The sequence below is a fragment of the Curcuma longa genome, chromosome 2 (genome assembly GCF_044706935.1).
Source record: "Curcuma longa cultivar G26 ecotype Majalengka, Jawa Barat chromosome 2, ITB_CL_G26_1.1, whole genome shotgun sequence".
NCBI lineage: Eukaryota > Viridiplantae > Streptophyta > Magnoliopsida > Zingiberales > Zingiberaceae > Curcuma > Curcuma longa.
In genome coordinates, this window is record NC_133862.1 from 12,192,734 (window position 1) to 12,209,985 (window position 17,252).

A 17,252-nucleotide genomic window follows, 5' to 3' on the forward strand; every position below is an offset into this window, starting at 1 on the left:
GGAGCGAGCGAAGCGGAGACCTGATATTTTGTCCCATGCTCGCCCCTCTCCTCTCTACTAGATTCCGATTCCGGTGTCATTGGCCTCTAGCGCGGACCTTAGCATCGGCGACCTCATCCCCGGCGATTCTTCGCGATCAGGGTTCCCTCTTGTGATGGATCTCGGTGCCGACGCCGGCGATGACTGTGACTGGGCTCGGATGCTGGCCCTGCTGTTATGATGATCCTTTGCCTTCTCCTCTTGACGCTATTCGCTCGTGTAAATAGTCAGCAAGGTAATCGAGCATGCAACCTTCTTCTACTCCTCATCTTGGTTTTCGTGTTGATTGGAATTTTGCTAATTTGGATTCCGATTTAAACCGCACATCTGCTAATTTCGCCTCTGATGTGTAAATAGTTAACTCATCTTCTCTGCGGGATCTGATTCATAGAAGTTGAACCGTGGACAGGCAGGAAAAACACTTTAACTTTTCCAAAGTTGATACAGAAGATTACGATTCGAGCCCTATAAGCTTGGTTCGATGGTGTAAATCATTGATTGCATAGCATTTAATAGGTTTATTTGATTACTAAGTGATAAAAATTCCATTATCACATTACCATTGAATTTTAGTAAAATTTGACTTATGGGGAAAGAGATAAGGAATAAAATCGATAAAGGACGACTCAATAAATGTAGGTGATTCCTCTAGGGCTTTTTCAGAAGTAACATTTTAGTGTCCAAATTTTCTTTCTTTTCTTCTCGTCTCTATTTGAGCTATTCATGGCCATCAAATCATACAAACAACAAAATGATTAATTTACTTTTTAAAAAAATATTCTAATTTGTGTCATTGATGATGTTCACCATTGGTTGGGACGACAGACTATTCTTCAATATCAGCACATGCTAGTTAACTTAGCTTCACTATGTAGTTACCTGTGGTTGCCAACATTTCAGCAAATAACTGAACAGGCGTAGAAGTTTTTTATTCTAAAGAAAATTAGCTATGCATCATCCAAATATTCTTCCTTTAATATAAGGAGTCAAAGAGAACCTGATCTGCTAATACAAAACAAAAGAACATCTTTTTGCTAGTTGTTTCTAGGCTACTTCCATTCTCAGAGCTTATTCCAATATATTCTTTTACTTTCAATAGGAATTATAACTAGATTTTTTCCTATAACATCTACTAAATTAGTTAGCTTCACAATACCCTTATGCATGATATTATAGGGAAGTCTCCTATAATTTCTTTTTTTCTTTTTTTTTTTTTGCAGAAGAAAAAGTTGCAGAATAGGAAAGTCTCCTATAATTTCTTTAGCATACTTACTGTTCTTAGGAAGGAGAATGGTATATCAAATAATAAAATTCCTCTTTTTTCAGCAAATAAGACAAATTGATTCCTAAAGGTGATAACTCAATTTTGACGGCTAGTAATTCATGATATCTAGGCATGCCATTCAAATGATATCCTTATTTTGGTTATATCTAATCTTTGAGATACTAATTCTATATGGATCATAAAAACTACTGTTAAACATAGTCAATCTTTAGAGTGCGTTTGATTCAAATTATCATATATAACCTTAGTTATGTGATTACCAGGTAATCACGTAACGAAGGTTATGGAGTATAAAATATAACCTAATGTTGTTTGGTTCAACTTATTTATTTAGAGAGAATAAAAAATAACCAGTTTAACATTTACTATATTATCCTTGATTTAATTTATTTTTAGAATAAATTAAATTAAATTAAATTAATAATATTAATATTAATAATATTAATGATGATAATAAATTGATAATATATAAAAAATAAATAATTTTAAATTTAAAATAAATATATATATTTTTAATAAAATAATTCATTAAAATAATTATTTTAACAAAATAATTTGTTAAATTAATAAATATAATTTGTTATTTTAATTTTTAAAATTTAAAATAAATTTATATATTTTTTAATAAAATAATTCGTTAAAATAATTATTTTAATAAAATAATTCATTAAATTAATAAATATAATTCATTAATTTTATTTTTTAAAATTTAAAATAAATAAATAAATATTTTTTAATAAAATAATTCATTAAAATAATTATTTTAATAAATAATTCATTAAATTAATAAATATAATTCATTAATTTTATTTTAATGAAATAATATGTTAAAATAATTATTTTAATAAAATAATTCATTAAATTAATCAATATAATTCATTAATATTATTTTTTAAAATTTAAAATAATTATATATATATTTTAATAAAATAATTCATTAAAATAATTTGTTAAATTAATAAATATAATTCATTAATTTTATTTTTTAAAATTTAAAATAAATAAATATTTTAATAAAATAAATAATTCATTAAATTAATAAATATAATTCATTAATTTTATTTTAATAAAATAATTTGTTAAATTAATAAATAATTCATTAATTTTATTTTTTTAATTTAAAATAAATATTTATATATTTTAATAAAATAATTCAATAAAATAATTAATTTAATAAAATAATTCATTAAATTAATAAATACATTAATTTTATTTTTTTAATTTAAATTATAAGTATTTAAATTAAATTTTATTGAATTAATTAATTCAGTTTCAATTAGGTTTCATGGTATATTTCAATTAACTCAGTTTTAAAATCGAAGGGTAATCATGGAAAAAAAATTTCATTAACCTCCGGAATTGTAAAAAATCTTAGGCTGCCAAAATAATCATATTCCCAGGTTATAACTCATTTGCTGATGTGACGGTGATGCTGCATTACTTGGAATCGATCATAACCTTAACCAAACTAGATTATAGTTGATAATCTTGGACAGATAACCAAGGTTATCAATGATAACCCCCAACCAAACACCCCCTTAAAGTGTAGGATTGTGCACACCTCCAAGGGGAGGGTTGAATTGTTGTGGCCTAAAACTGAAATTTTCTTGCAAAATAAAGACAATCAAACTTGCTAGATTTAAGTGAGGTGCTCGTTTGTGAGTCATTTAACCATGTTAAGTTGTATATGTAGCAAAAGTATAACAAAAACAATAGGCAATGCTAGCATAGTTGGTTTTATGTGATTCAAAGAATCCGCTCCTGATCCACGATCTATGACTCATCAGGTGATAATTACCAATAGCTTGTAGAATGAATCATTCACTTAGAGTATAAGCCCTTGGATGTTGTTTCACTTAAGCACTTGGCCACAACAAAATATGAAACAATTTTGTTCACCCTTAACCACCTAAACAACCTAAGGCTTTTATACTCCGACGACTCTATTTTGTCTGATTTCAATAGAATACTCAAGCAAATTTAGTCATTGAGTGACTAATGACTCTCTAGGTAGTCAATTGGAATTCTTGTATAGTCGATTGAATAGAGCCTTCAACAAACAAAAACATTTTAGAGCCTTCAACAAACAAAAGATAGTTTGTTCTTCAAACCATTTAGCTAACTCTGGAGTTGACTAAACTGTCTAGTCATCTCATGAATCGACTTAACTCTCTAGTTGACTCATGAATCAACTGAAACTCTTCAGTTGATTTGACTCTAGCCAACTGAGTTTACATGAAGATCCTTCCTCAACTTATCCCTTGTAAGCCTACACAAAGTACAATATTGAGTTGAGGTACCAACTACAAACTGAGACCTATTGTCCTTTGATTGAAGATTTCTTACAAGCCAACTGAGTTTACATGAAGATCCTTCCTCAACTTATCCCTTGTAAGCCTATACAAAGTACAATATTGAGTTGAGGTACCAACTACAAACTGAGACCTATTGATTTGACTCTAGACAACTGAGTTTACATGAAGATCCTTCCTCAACTTATCCCTTGTAAGCCTATACAAAGTACAATATTGAGTTGAGGTACCAACTACAAGCTGAGACCTATTGTCCTTTGATTGAAGATTTCTTACAAGCCACTAGGTGGTCTAACCCCAACCAAGCTGTACACATTATCTCTGACGATATTGCCCTAAAGCGAGAACCTTAATATTACACTCCTTTGTAAGCTCTCATATCTCACACGCCTGCATGCCTTAAACCATTGTTGATTCTCTTCATCATTCTTGAGTTCGTCTCGTGTCAGGCTCTCAGTCCCTTGGCTGCACTGTCATCCGTCACCCTTTGCCTATAAGTCCACCTCCTTTGGACTGCCTGAATAGACCTTGCATTAGGTGTCCTTAGTCCTTTGGATGCACCAAGATCTCTAAGCTTATCCACACATTATCCTTCATCCTTTGCCTTCACGAGTTCACCTCCCATTAGGCCATCGAGCCATGGGACTATCTGCAACCAAACAACTTACCACTCTGAGCCAACAAGCTCTCCAAGTTCTGTTGTACACTCAAAAACCACTTGGTCAAACCCAATCATTTGGGAACATTTTTGCATCAGTAAAAAGTTAAAACCATTTTCATTACTGGTCTTCTTTGTTTGCTTGAAATGCCAGGAGTTCATAGAGCATTTCCGTTGTAGGGAGCTTACACCTAGGAGGTAACTTGTGAGATTAGTTGTGTTTCTGTTGAGAAGCAGTTGCATCTATGTGTTAGTCATGCACGGTCTTTAATGTACATTGCATTATCCATTGATTAAGCAATGCTTTTTATATGCAGAACTTCTAGCTATTAGACTAAATAAATTTCAAAAAGGGATAGTATGTGGTTATCAGATTACAGCTTTTATCTTGACTGCAACAAATGTTTTGACTTCCTGTTGTTTTCTTTTTTATTATGCTTTACATAAATTATCCACAGCTGCACAAACCCGTTCACTTGGTCAAGAGATGTTGCTTGTCCATCCTCCTGAATTTCATTTGTAAACAGTTGGCATCCTATGGTTACACAATATCAAGCATTTCAACTTCAATAATGAAACTAACTTTAGAGTACATATATGCTAGGGTTTCTTCCTAGTTGGCACTTACTACTTGCAAGCATCTAAGCGTGGCCTTTGTTTTACTTTTTGTTAGGTGATGTCAAAACAGAGGCTTATGTAGTGGATGCAGCAGAGCAGCTTAAGAATGAGCTTCTCAGGTCGAATCAAGGAAACAAAATTTTTGCAAAATGGTTTGGGGATCCATGCTTCCCTCCTGCATGGCAAGGCTTCTATTGTCAAATGTTAAACCATTCGTTAACTATCACACAGCTGTAAGTGCTTTTCATTTGAATGGGCAACAATTCTCAGAATCCTCTTTTAGTTCCTGCAATCTGCATGCTCCTTTGCTGCTTGAACTATTCATAATTCCTCCATATGGAACATTCTAACTTGCTATCATTTCAGGAATCTCTCGTCAAACAATTTGCAAGGGTCAGTTCCAGCATGCATCAGTGACTTATCGGAGCTAAAGGAGCTGTATGTATATACTATTTCATGGATGCACTGCATTTATTGCTTAATGATATTTGCCTTTCCTCTTTTTGAGTTATGTGGATTCTTGTTTATCAGGTATTTACAGAATAATAACTTCACAGGGTCCATCCCAGAATCTTTTGTGTCACTCCGCCAATTATCAAAGCTGTAGGTTAATTCATTATAGCATTTGCATTTTGTGTTTCTTACATCTACTTTGAGTTTGATTAATTCTTTTACCATGCATTCAATTTCAACAAGTCTTATTTCTTCATCCATATGCTTGTTGTCTCTTTCTTCAAATATACCCTTCACATTTAAAGTTCCAACATTTGTATTTATTGTTTCAGGTCCATAGAATGCAACCCATACTTGCAGAATCAACTTCCTCTTGGTTTGCTAAGAGACAATGTTACTGTAAGGTACACAATTTATTCTATGCTTAATCAAAATTGCTATAACTATTTAACTGATGTGTTAGTCTTCATTTTGACTGTGATATTCAGTTCTGGAAACTGTCCCAGTACAGAAGCTTTCGAAGCCACTTCTCATAACAAATTTTATTTCATAGGAGCTGGTGGATCTCTTACTTTCGTTTGTGCAGTGGGTACTTTATTCAACTGTTTCTACAAACGGACCAATCGCTCTAGAAGAAAAGAACACCTGGAAATTGAAAGTATGTTTTAAAATTTTCTAATCATACGCATTTGGTAATGATTTTCAACACATGGATTAGAAATGTTGTCTTTGAGATCTGAGAAAACATTTCTAACTTGTACTTTTTGAAGGGTATATCAACAATGATCATGCTATTCCATGAATAAGTACATAAGCTAGTAAATTAATTGAAGTTGTAATACCATAGCAATCAAGCCCTCAAGTCAACATGATATAACAATCTCAACTTCATATTTGAAAAATTCTTTAAAGCCACTAATTGAATAAATATTATACATGGAGTGAATGGACTAATCATTAGCACAATTTGAACACATGATTAACTCACATGCACAAATTCAAATTTCAAATATGAAATTATATAACCTGTTGTTCAAGTCCAGTGAGTTCTTAGTTTTTATTCTACATATCTTAAAACCTTTAGTTTCTATTTGGCAATAGTCAACTCGATTCATATATTTAGTTTTTATGCTCAAATGGTTCTATTTGGCAATAGCCAACTTGATAAATTTTTAGTCGATTGGAGGCTTGAGTAGCCAACAAAAAAAAATCAGTCGACATGCGATATAGTCGTTATCATTCAAGTATCACATTTGAACATCTAGTTGACTGGAGACTTTTTCCACTTTATTGGAGGTGATCAGAAGTGAACTGAATTGTTGGAGGCTTTGTATATAAACTCTTGGTAAGCTTTTAGGCACTAAGAACTCATGTAAACATCTTAATTTCCTGTGCTCAAGTGATACAAGTGTTGGTGCAAGGAGCACTAGGTCTGACCCTAGAGTTTCGATGTTTGACAATACATCTAGGTCTTGTCTGTTTGACCAAGGGTTGATCCAAACAGGACCTAATGTTTGGATGTGAGTGAAGTCTAGTCAGTCAGTTTGACCAGAAGATTAGCGAGAAGTCCTAGTCGGTTAGACCAAGAGAGAAGTCCTAGTTGGAGGCTAGGCAGAGGAAGTCCTGATCTGGAGGATTGGGCAGGGAAGTTCTAGTTGGAGGCTAGGAGAAGTCCTGATCTGGAGGATTGGGCAGGGCAGTCCTAGTTGGAGGCTAGGAGAAGTCCTGATCTGGAGGATTAGGCAGGGCAAGTCCTAATTGGAGGTTAGGCAAGGGAAAGTCCAAACTGCATGTTTGGCAGGTGAGAAATCTACCTAGGGAAGTGATTAGTCCTAACTGGAGGTTAGATAAGGGAAAGTCCAAATTGGATGTTTGGTAGGCGAGAAGTCTACCTAGGGAAGTGACTAGTCCTAATTGAAGGTTAGGCAAGGGAAAGTCTAAACTGGATGTCCGGTAGGTGTGAAGTTTACCTATGAAAGTGACTAGTCCTAACGGGGAGTTAGGCACAGGTAAGTCAGTAGGTTAGACCTACAGGGTAAGACTTAGGTAAGCCTAGTAGGTCAGGCAGACTACAGGTAGGTTTAGGTTGCTTGCGTGCTTGTATGCTTATCTTGCAGGAACCAAGAGCTGGAAGCAAGACGAAGAAAGCATAAGAGGAACACACAGAAGCAGCTGAACCAAACCCGGCATCAACTCAGGTCAAACCCGAATTGACTAGATCCGAATGCTCGGATGTTATTCCAAGCGTCCCTATGTGTTCCAGGCGCTTGGATCCAGAAGAATCGGCCCAGATAAGACCGAGGAGGAGATCGGATCTTATCCAGGCGCCCGGATAAGAATTCAAGTGCCCAGAAGCGGTTATATAAGGGGCCTTAGCGTGAAGCACCAGGACACAATCTCTCTACGCCTCATTCATCATCCTATGGTGCTGCTGAACGCGAACGGAGCAAGGCTCGTGCAACTAAGGAAGTTCCAGGAAGAGTGCGTGACGCTTAGGACTTCCGGATCGGCTACGACACATTGTTTGGTTTATTCCTTTCTTTCGGTCTTACGTTTATATTTCATTATTATTGATTGGACTATAAGATGAGTTTCCCCGCCTCTGAACAAGGTTTGGAAAGGAGACAACTAGTGGACGGGCACTTTCCGTACATAGGCCTTGGACGTACTAACCTTAGGGGGTTAGGAATCAAGTAAAATCCGCGAGTCCCTATGCTTGTTTATTTAATCTGTTGCTAAGTTTCTTTGATAGTACGAATGAACGAAAACGAAGCACGCGCTATTCACCCCCCCCCCTCCCCCGCCCTCCTCTAGCGCACCCCACCGATCCTACAATAAGTTCCCCAAAAATAATACAAGAGGTTGAAGAAGTATTGGAAGGCTTCAATCATTAGGCTCTTAAAATTAGTCCTTTACTTTTATCTTCGTACAAAGAGGTAAGGATTTCTTTGAGTGAAGTCCTTGTGAATGGTTAAGCTTATGATAATTTTTGAAATCAAAAGGTTGGTTTAAATGTTATCCTTATGTGAGGTTTACCCTATTACCTTTTGTGAAGGGGTGGTTTGATGGAAACTACTTGGAGTGACACATTGGACTTCTTATAAACCATGGAGTAGGAGTGGGCTTTTAGAATCGTGTTCTATTTTGTGTTAGCATCGTATTCATTTTATTGTCTCTACATATATACTTTGACATGACCAACCAAATACACATGAGCTCTGACTACTAATCCTTGTTTTGGGCTTTTATGAGAGGAATCAAAATTGTGTGTGCCATCTATTCACTCCCCCTCTAGCCAGGCCACATAGATCCTACATTTTTTTGTTCTTTAGAGATACTATATTTTGGTATAACCAATCTTTTACCCCCATTAGCATGACTTGTTATCTTATAAGATTATGCAAATAATATATTGTTTATTTTATCCATGACAAATGATGTTAACAATTCTTAATGTTATACATGTTCCCATTAGCACAACTTCTTTCGTAATTTATTTATATTCTATTATATTCTGTCATAGCTCCTCTGACAAATGCAGATCCAGTTTTCTCAGAGTTTAGCTTTAATGACCTTTCAATAAGTCTGGTAGTACATCAGTTTTCTCTTAAGTATATAGAAACAGCAACATGCAACTACAAAATTTTGATTGGAGAGGGTGGTTTTGGATCTGTTTACCGTGGCATTCTCCCACATGGTCAGGAAGTTGCAGTAAAGGTTCGATCATCCACATCAGTTCAGGGAACTCGTGAATTTAATAATGAGGTAAGTAGCTACAGTTTTTTTCCCTATTAGCTTTAATATGGGATCCTGAATTTCTACTTTCTGATAATATAATCAATATCAGCCACTTGTATTAACTAAATGGATATAATTAGCTTTCTTGTAGTTGGTTTCTCATAGTTTCTAGTGCTTCATCCCTCTTTTAGAAGACACCATTCCTTCTGTAATGAAATTCATTTTGTATAAACCTGAAAGAAATGGCAATAACTGAAGTGAAGTATTCCTAATAAACTTCCCATCTTAATACGGACACATGGTTTCAATAATTTGTTTCATAAGTGGATATCAACACCAAAGTTGTGCTTTTCTTGTTGTATGCAATTTCTCTTTCTTTTCACAGGTAAATCTTCTTTCAACAATCAAGCATGAAAATTTGGTACCACTTCTTGGTTACTGCTCTGAAAACGATCAACAAATACTTGTTTATCCTTTCATGTCAAATGGTTCTCTGCAAGATAGACTATATGGTAATTTTTGACTCAAAACACTATGTTTTCCATTCTCTAGCATTTTCTTTTCTTTCTCATTCAAAACACGTTTTGTAGGGGAAGCAGCAAAAAGGAAGACTCTTGACTGGCCAACTAGACTTTCAATCGTGCTTGGTGCTGCCAAAGGCAAGTATCACGGTCTCAATTAAGAAGTGTTGACAAATATATCAACTATTTCCCACTATGTTATTTATGGTAACTTCTCCTGAAATCATCACACCCTAAATTGTAGAAAGGAGAATTGGGAGCCAATTCCTCTTCTAAGGAAAAAGCATCCTGAACTTGAAATTTCAATTGAAACTTAATGCCATGTAAGTTACATGAAGGTTAATAATTATCCAACAAGGGGATGATACCATGAATACATAATTCGTTTGGATTTTAAGTGCCACTGCTTTATTCTCTAGACCTACTAGTGTCATAAGTCAGTTTAGTTCTACTATGTATACTTTACCAACAAAAGAAGTTTTGATCTACTTGTATCTAATGAAACCATTTCATTATTCCCTCCGGTTAAAGGCTGATGGTTTTGAACTTATACTGGATCCTCAACTCACCATCAGATGTACTCTACATGACGTAGTATCATGAAACTTAGGGTTGACCCCCATTGGATTCTTTATCTCCCTCATGCAAAGGGCCACAACCCCCGAGCAAAGTCCCCCGTGATTTACCCCCTTCCAAATTGCAAGGGACCACGCTAGAGGGGCCGCTAAGGTGACGGCTTCACTTTTTTGCCACATGAAACTTAGGGGTTGAACAATTAATATTAAGCAACCTAATTTTGTAGGGTTCAATAACAAATTGATTTTCAACTATTTTTGAATTCCATTAGTTGTTTCTTGTAATATTGTTTACTTCTGTAATTATCATCGATGTATGGCCTAGTAAGCTTTCTCCAAATACACTATCTATCTCCTAGGTTTGAAAGGCTCATTAGCTCATTTTCATCACTATTTTAGGTAATGAATGATAGTTACTATTTATTGACACTAATTTCATTAAACAAATGAGAAAACTTAACCACTCTTTTCCTTAATCTTTGACCACTTTCAAATTTTTTACTTTCTTTCACGTGTCAGCTTCAAACTTTCAATCTCCTATGAGAAATTTTTAATTTCATGGATCCATTTCATCGCCTCCTTATAAGTTTTTGTTTTTTTTTGAAGATCCCATTTGTTTTTCCTTTGTTCAAGATATTGCTTGCACAATGTTATGTGTTATGGAAAAAATTACCTATTTAACCACTTATTCTCTCAATTTGCATCCTAATTTCCTATAAAGATTTGGGATCGAAAATGTAAAGGGTTGTGTAAGACTCTGACAAACTGACAGGCAATATAAAATTATACAGAGCCTAGAGTGTGTTTGCATTATATAAATTTGTAGATTAGAGAGTATTATATCAATTAAATTCATATTGTGCAATCTTTATGTCAAGCATATAGTTAATGATTGTTATTTTTCTATATCATATTGCCTCATTTTGTATTTCGATTTACAAATGAAATATAAGTATTTATTTTTATTTACATAATTATAAATTCTTAGTTAATTCTCTAGAAAATTAATCTATTCTATGTAATCTAAGTATTTATGTATTTTATACTTTTATAGTATTTTAGTTTAGTTTTAAATGTTATGCTATCCCTACTTAAAAGAATTCACAGGATGAGATAACCTAATTAGCTTTGCAATTTAAGTCTGATAGTTTAGCATCTGTGAGCAGCATTAGTAGTAAGATGCGCTGAGTGCCAAATCAAATAGTTTCATTCAGATAGCTTTTGTTGATTTCCCTATTAGGAAATTAAAGAGAATTGCCATATCTTATTTTCCTTTTTGTATGATTTAGGCTTGTTGTATCTGCATACGTTTTCCGAGCGGTTCATCATACATAGAGATGTGAAGTCAAGCAATATTCTTTTGGACCATAGCATGTGTGGCAAATTGACTGACCTTGGTTTTTCTAAGTATGCACCACAAGAAGGAGATAGTGGTGCTTCATTGGAAGTAAGAGGAACTGCTGGATACTTGGATCCTGAGTAAGTTTGTCGATACTTACATATGTTTTTTGTTATTTTTCTTCATTTAAACTCTTGTGCATGGCAATATTTGTATTAGCATCTTTTTCATGTTCTTTTCTGATGATCAAATAATTTGTTATCTGCAAGATTTGAATTGAAATAGTTCTGTGCATTAACTACCAATGGTGACAACAGATTTGCATTATGTTATGATGAGATAAGACAATTCATAAATAACAAGTTATGAGAAAGAAATAAAATATTTATGCTCCCGTGGTAGATTGAGAACCTATACAGTATTCATATAGCAACATATTAGTTTAAATTGATGCATTAGAAGGAAGAATCTTAAAAAAAAAAAAAAAGAACAAGAAACAAAAACGAAACATCAACATAGAGAATAATAAAACAAAAGCAATTCTAGTTCCAATTTCCGAATGTGTATAAAACTCAAATTTCTTCCTCATCTTATTGTGTGCAAAGGACATACAAGGCTTTGTTGCATGTAGATATAGTTTAGCTCAGTACATGTGTCATAATGGTTTATTGCAGTGCTTCACTATGTAGCATGCCCTTCACGTTCACTTTTCCTAGCTAGGTTGCGCTATGAAAGCATGAAATGATGTCATAATTATCCTTCAAGTATCTTTGCGTTGATTACATATCTAATGTACCAAGGTACCAAGCTATAAGAACAAGTTCATTATTAGTTCTCTTTTCTTATCTGTTTCTTTTAAAATTAAGTTACTGTATAGTTACGGATTACATGGTTATGGAACATATCTATTTTCTGAAATATTTTGACATTATTATGCTACTATGTGATTTTTACTTTTACCAATTGATTAATTTATTTCACATCAATGCTTAGGTACCCTACCAGCATCATGTAAATATTAGTATCCTTGTGAAATATGCATTCAATAATTTTGTTTTGGATATCTACTTTCATCCATTGAAAAACTAATATTCTTATTTAATATTGGAATCAAGTGAATCCATTGGGGCACTAGATATTTGAATATCAAGTCTGAAGGCTCTATGCCTCTTGTTTTTCATTTTAATTTTCAAGAAAAAAAATGATATTGAGAAGGGTCAAGCTGCTTGCAACCATTGAATTAAGTGAACAAATGTTTCTAAGTGTTTTTCTTAACGACCCTATGTAAAAAACCTGCTGTGTTTATTCATTATGAATTTGTACATGCTAGAAAAGTTGAAGCATTGATATTTCTTTATTGCAGATATTACTCAACGCAAGTGCTATCGGCTAAAAGTGACGTCTTTAGTTTTGGGGTAGTTCTTTTAGAAATCGTCACAGGAAGAGAGCCTCTTAACATACGCAGGCCAAGGAGCGAGTGGAGCTTAGCTGAATGGGTATGATCTTTACCTAATGTATTTCCATGACAGTTTGTTGTTCATGTGAGTAAATTTACTTAGAAAGATATAGGTTAAGCATAATCATTCCAAATGGACTAACTGTCAGTGACAAATTCGACATGACTCGTTACATAAAAATAAGGACATGAAATATCATTTCATATGAGGTTTTTGCACAATTGTGTGAATGCCCTTAACTTTAGGAACATTACCTTCTTTTTATGTGTGTGAACATGTTAAAAGGAATAGTCGAGTATCCCAGCTGCATGCAATCAGGCTTTGAAGAAAAAAAGAAAAAGAAAGAAAAACGAAAATTGACAATATTAATATCTCCTACGTTTTACATTTCAGTATGATTCATAGCTTATGCTATAAGATTAAATTGACTTGAATAGAATCACAACATACTCTGACAAGGATAAATGAACATTCAATGTTAGCATTTGCTATTATCATTTTTCATGCGTTTATATAATATGTTCTTCCAGGAACTTGTGTTATATCCTTTGACCATCTTATTTATTTTAATAAGAAGAAAAAAACTCTAAATGTATCAGCTCTCTAGAGTTTCATCTTTATAGCCACCAAGCTAACAGCTACGCCATTCTCAATAAGAATCCTTATATGCATAATTATGTGGTAATGGAAAATTTGCTACTTAAATTTTGCGACTCATACATTTTCAGTTCTCGATTAATTTGATTATTTTTGTTATTTTCATAGGCAAGACCATATATCAAAGAAGCAAGGATTGAAGAGATTGTCGACCCCAATATAAAAGGACAATATCATTCAGAAGCAATGTGGCGAATTGTTGAGATAGCATCTTGTTCCATCGAGCCAATTGGGAGCTTCCGACCGAATATGATTGACATCATACGAGAATTAGAAGATGCACTTATAATTGAGAACAACGCATCCGAGTATATGAGGTCAATTGAGAGCATGGGTTCTAACCGCTTCCTATCACTCGAAAGAACAAGAAGCAATTCTTCTACAATTGTACCAAGCTCAGTCCCAAAGTGAACCATCATCAAATTTTCGCCCCACATCCGAAACAAATGCTTCAACGACTATTAAACATGGATCGGCAGAGATTCCTCATACTTTGCCTGTGTTTTGAGACTAAATTCTTAGTACATTTTGTTCTCCGACTAGTGTTGTAATTTCCTGCGAGTTAAATTATTTAGATGGATTGTTTTCCATGAGATGTTGCATGCCAAGGTATCTTATCGTTTGTTCTTATGCCATAAAGAATTATTGAATGTTTCTATAGCTCATTTAATGTATCTCTTCCATGCCCACTCATAATCTTTCCAAGTGGAAATTCATCAAAATGGTGGGCGTTTGAACAACTTTTTATGTTACTATTTTTTCTAAAATGATTCTATTCTTATTCTAAAATAATTTCACTGAGTTATTTATGAAAATAATTATTATTTTCTTGTGCTATTGCCTTATGCTTGAATTTGCCTTTTATGTTTTTGGTCCTTTTTGACTTTCTGTCCTGTAGCTTGCTGAACAAAAAAAAATTGATGAACTAGTTGCCCACAATTCATTCTTACAGGGCATTTGCCACCCAATGAATTCTCAACTACTCCAATAAACCCAAAAGATTTCAACTCCCCATCTCATTTCTTTCTCAACAGGTTCACTCAACTTCTTCTTCTGTTGTTTTGTTTTCAACCCATTAAATCATCACCTACATTTCCACTCCCACGAAACATTCAAGCACCTGCCCCGATCGTTCAAACTCTGTGTAATTAAATCTTTACAGCAATTCATTAAAAAGAGACGGTCCGATGTACAAAGTTCGTACCAATACGAGATTTTGAAAAAGAATCAGACCATATTAAATCTATTATTACAAGAGGTTGCATCGCGACTTAAATATGTGGTCTTCAAAACATACTTCAACAAAAAGATAGAAGTATTGTAGATCTATTATTACAAGAGGTTGCATCGTGAGTTAAATACTGTGATCTTCAAAACTCACACGTCGTAATCAACTCGTTTCATTGAAACTCCATATTAGATCTATTATTACAAGAGGTTGCATCGCGACTTAAATATGTGATCTTCAAAATACACTTCAACAAAAAAAAAAGAGTAGAATTTGAATTTGAGCGGATCATACGGTCTATTTCTATGAAAGTTCGAGAAATGAGCCACGACGAAGAAGACATTACCTCGATCATCAAAATTCAACTCTTTCAACTTTGAGTTGGTTACGTCGTAACCAACTCAAGTATGCCCTGAAAACATGATCTTCAAAACACACACAACAATTTACCATTTCATTGAGACTCCCTTAAAAGAAAGTATTCGTTAAGTACAACAGAATACTTTAGCAAGTTTTTCTTTTGAGATCGTATCAAATCTATTATACGCAATTTTATCTTGAATTTGAGATCACAACAGAATTATTGTCAAACCAAACCAACCTCCATTTGCTACGGCAGGCACTGCCGTTGCTGAAAAGTTAAACTTTTAGCAAGTTTACGAGCAACTGCAGTCCCCTGCCAGAAGGAAACAGTTTAAGCTTATAAATCCATAGAGCTTTCGCGGGTTCCTGCAACAGAGATCGAGGCGGCAACGATCATGGATTTGAGGTGGGCGGCGTGGGTGGCGGTGTGTGCCGTGGCCGTCGTTTGCAGCGAAGGCGCGGAGAAGCATGAGAGCGTAGGGGCTTCCTTCGTGTTCGGCGACTCGCTTGTGGACGCCGGCAACAACAACTATCTTCCCTCCTTGTCGAGGGCCGACTTGCCGCCCAACGGCATGGACTTTGCCGCCTCCGGCGGGCAGCCGACCGGGCGCTTCACCAACGGGAGAACAATGGCGGACATCGTCGGTCAGTAAGAACACTCGGCCATCCGCCCGCGGAGCTCAATTTTTGTTTGTTTTTATCTTGAAACCTTCTGAATCCCTGCTCCAGGCGAATTAGTCGGGCAGCCAAACTACGCGCAGCCGTTCTTGTCGCCTGAAACCAAAGGACCAGTCATTCTCAACGGAGTCAACTACGCGTCCGGCGGCGCCGGAATTCTGAACAGCACCGGAAGAATCTTTGTATGTATCTTGGTCTTCCATTTCCATCATCCGTCACGCCGTTACTATTTCAAGCCCGCGATTCGATATGCAGGTGAATCGGCTGGGAATGGACGTCCAAATCGATTACTTCAACGTCACCCGGCGGCAACTGGACGAGTTACTGGGAAAGAAGGCGGCCAGAGAGTTCCTGTGGAAGAAGGCCATCTTCTCGATCACCATCGGATCCAACGATTTCCTCAACAACTACCTCCTCCCCTTCTTCTCCATAGAGGAAAGGGTCCAAGAAACGCCGGACGCCTTCATCAACCTCCTCATCACCACCCTGCGAGCGCAGCTCATCGTAATGATGCACAACCTGACTGAGAATTCCCTTCTTCCTGTTCGAACGTTAATTCCTGTTCTTCCGGTGCATGGCAGAGGCTCTACTCCCTCGACGCGAGAAAGATCGTGGTGAGCAACGTGGGGCCGTTGGGATGCATTCCCTACCAGAAGACGATCAACCAACTGAACGAGAACGAGTGCGCCGGCTTGCCCAACCAAATGGCACTCAAGTACAACGCTCTGCTGAGGGACTTGCTCATGGAGCTCAATCGCCGCCTCCCTGGAGCTGTGTTTGTCCTGTCCAACGCCTACGACCTGGTGACGGAGCTGCTCGCCAACTATCGAGCTTACGGTGAGCAGTCATCGATCTCCCAACCTGATCATAATTCCAAGAACTGTCTGTTGAATGAATGTGCAGGGTTTACGGACGCAAGCACGGCGTGCTGCGGCAACGGAGGGCAGTATCGCGGCATTTTCCCATGCGGGCCGATGTCCACCATGTGCGATGACCGATCGCGTTATGTGTTCTGGGATCCTTACCATCCGAGCCAAGCAGCAAACGTGTTCTTTGCCAAGCATATGGCGGATGGAGATACCAGGTATATATCTCCGATGAATATTCGACAACTTTTGAAGCTATGAGATGTGAGAGATTGTCTAATATCTTTCATCTTGTCGATTTAGTGTGGCATTCTACTTGTATCATTGTTGTGCCATCCAATCTTCTGTATTTTTGCAGTTGACATTCAATCGAACTGTAAAAGCATAACAATGGCAAGTTTTAGTAAACCTCAGATTTGCATAAATGGCTCGAAACAAGAAACAAGAAATTAACAATGTCTGACT

General features: G+C 35.7%; 2 protein-coding genes across 2 annotated transcripts; both read left to right on the top strand.

The window, feature by feature from the left end:
- Positions 1-55: 55 nt before the first annotated feature.
- On the top strand, positions 56-14,245 carry LOC141821182 (nodulation receptor kinase-like). Its single transcript, XM_074708565.1, has 12 exons — positions 56-274; positions 4,968-5,145; positions 5,279-5,350; positions 5,444-5,515; positions 5,698-5,769; positions 5,854-6,023; positions 8,907-9,130; positions 9,489-9,615; positions 9,694-9,762; positions 11,489-11,678; positions 12,902-13,034; positions 13,761-14,245. Exons 1-12 carry the CDS (start codon positions 217-219, stop codon positions 14,061-14,063), a joined length of 1,668 nt encoding a protein of 555 aa, XP_074564666.1. The 5' UTR covers positions 56-216; the 3' UTR covers positions 14,064-14,245.
- Positions 14,246-15,636: 1,391 nt separating this feature from the next.
- LOC141822270 (GDSL esterase/lipase At2g23540-like) lies at positions 15,637-17,212 on the top strand. The gene is made up of 5 exons (XM_074709711.1): positions 15,637-15,888; positions 15,973-16,103; positions 16,177-16,425; positions 16,503-16,758; positions 16,825-17,212. Exons 1-5 carry the CDS (start codon positions 15,639-15,641, stop codon positions 17,046-17,048), a joined length of 1,110 nt encoding a protein of 369 aa, XP_074565812.1. The 5' UTR covers positions 15,637-15,638; the 3' UTR covers positions 17,049-17,212.
- The last annotated feature ends 40 nt before the right edge of the window (positions 17,213-17,252 follow it).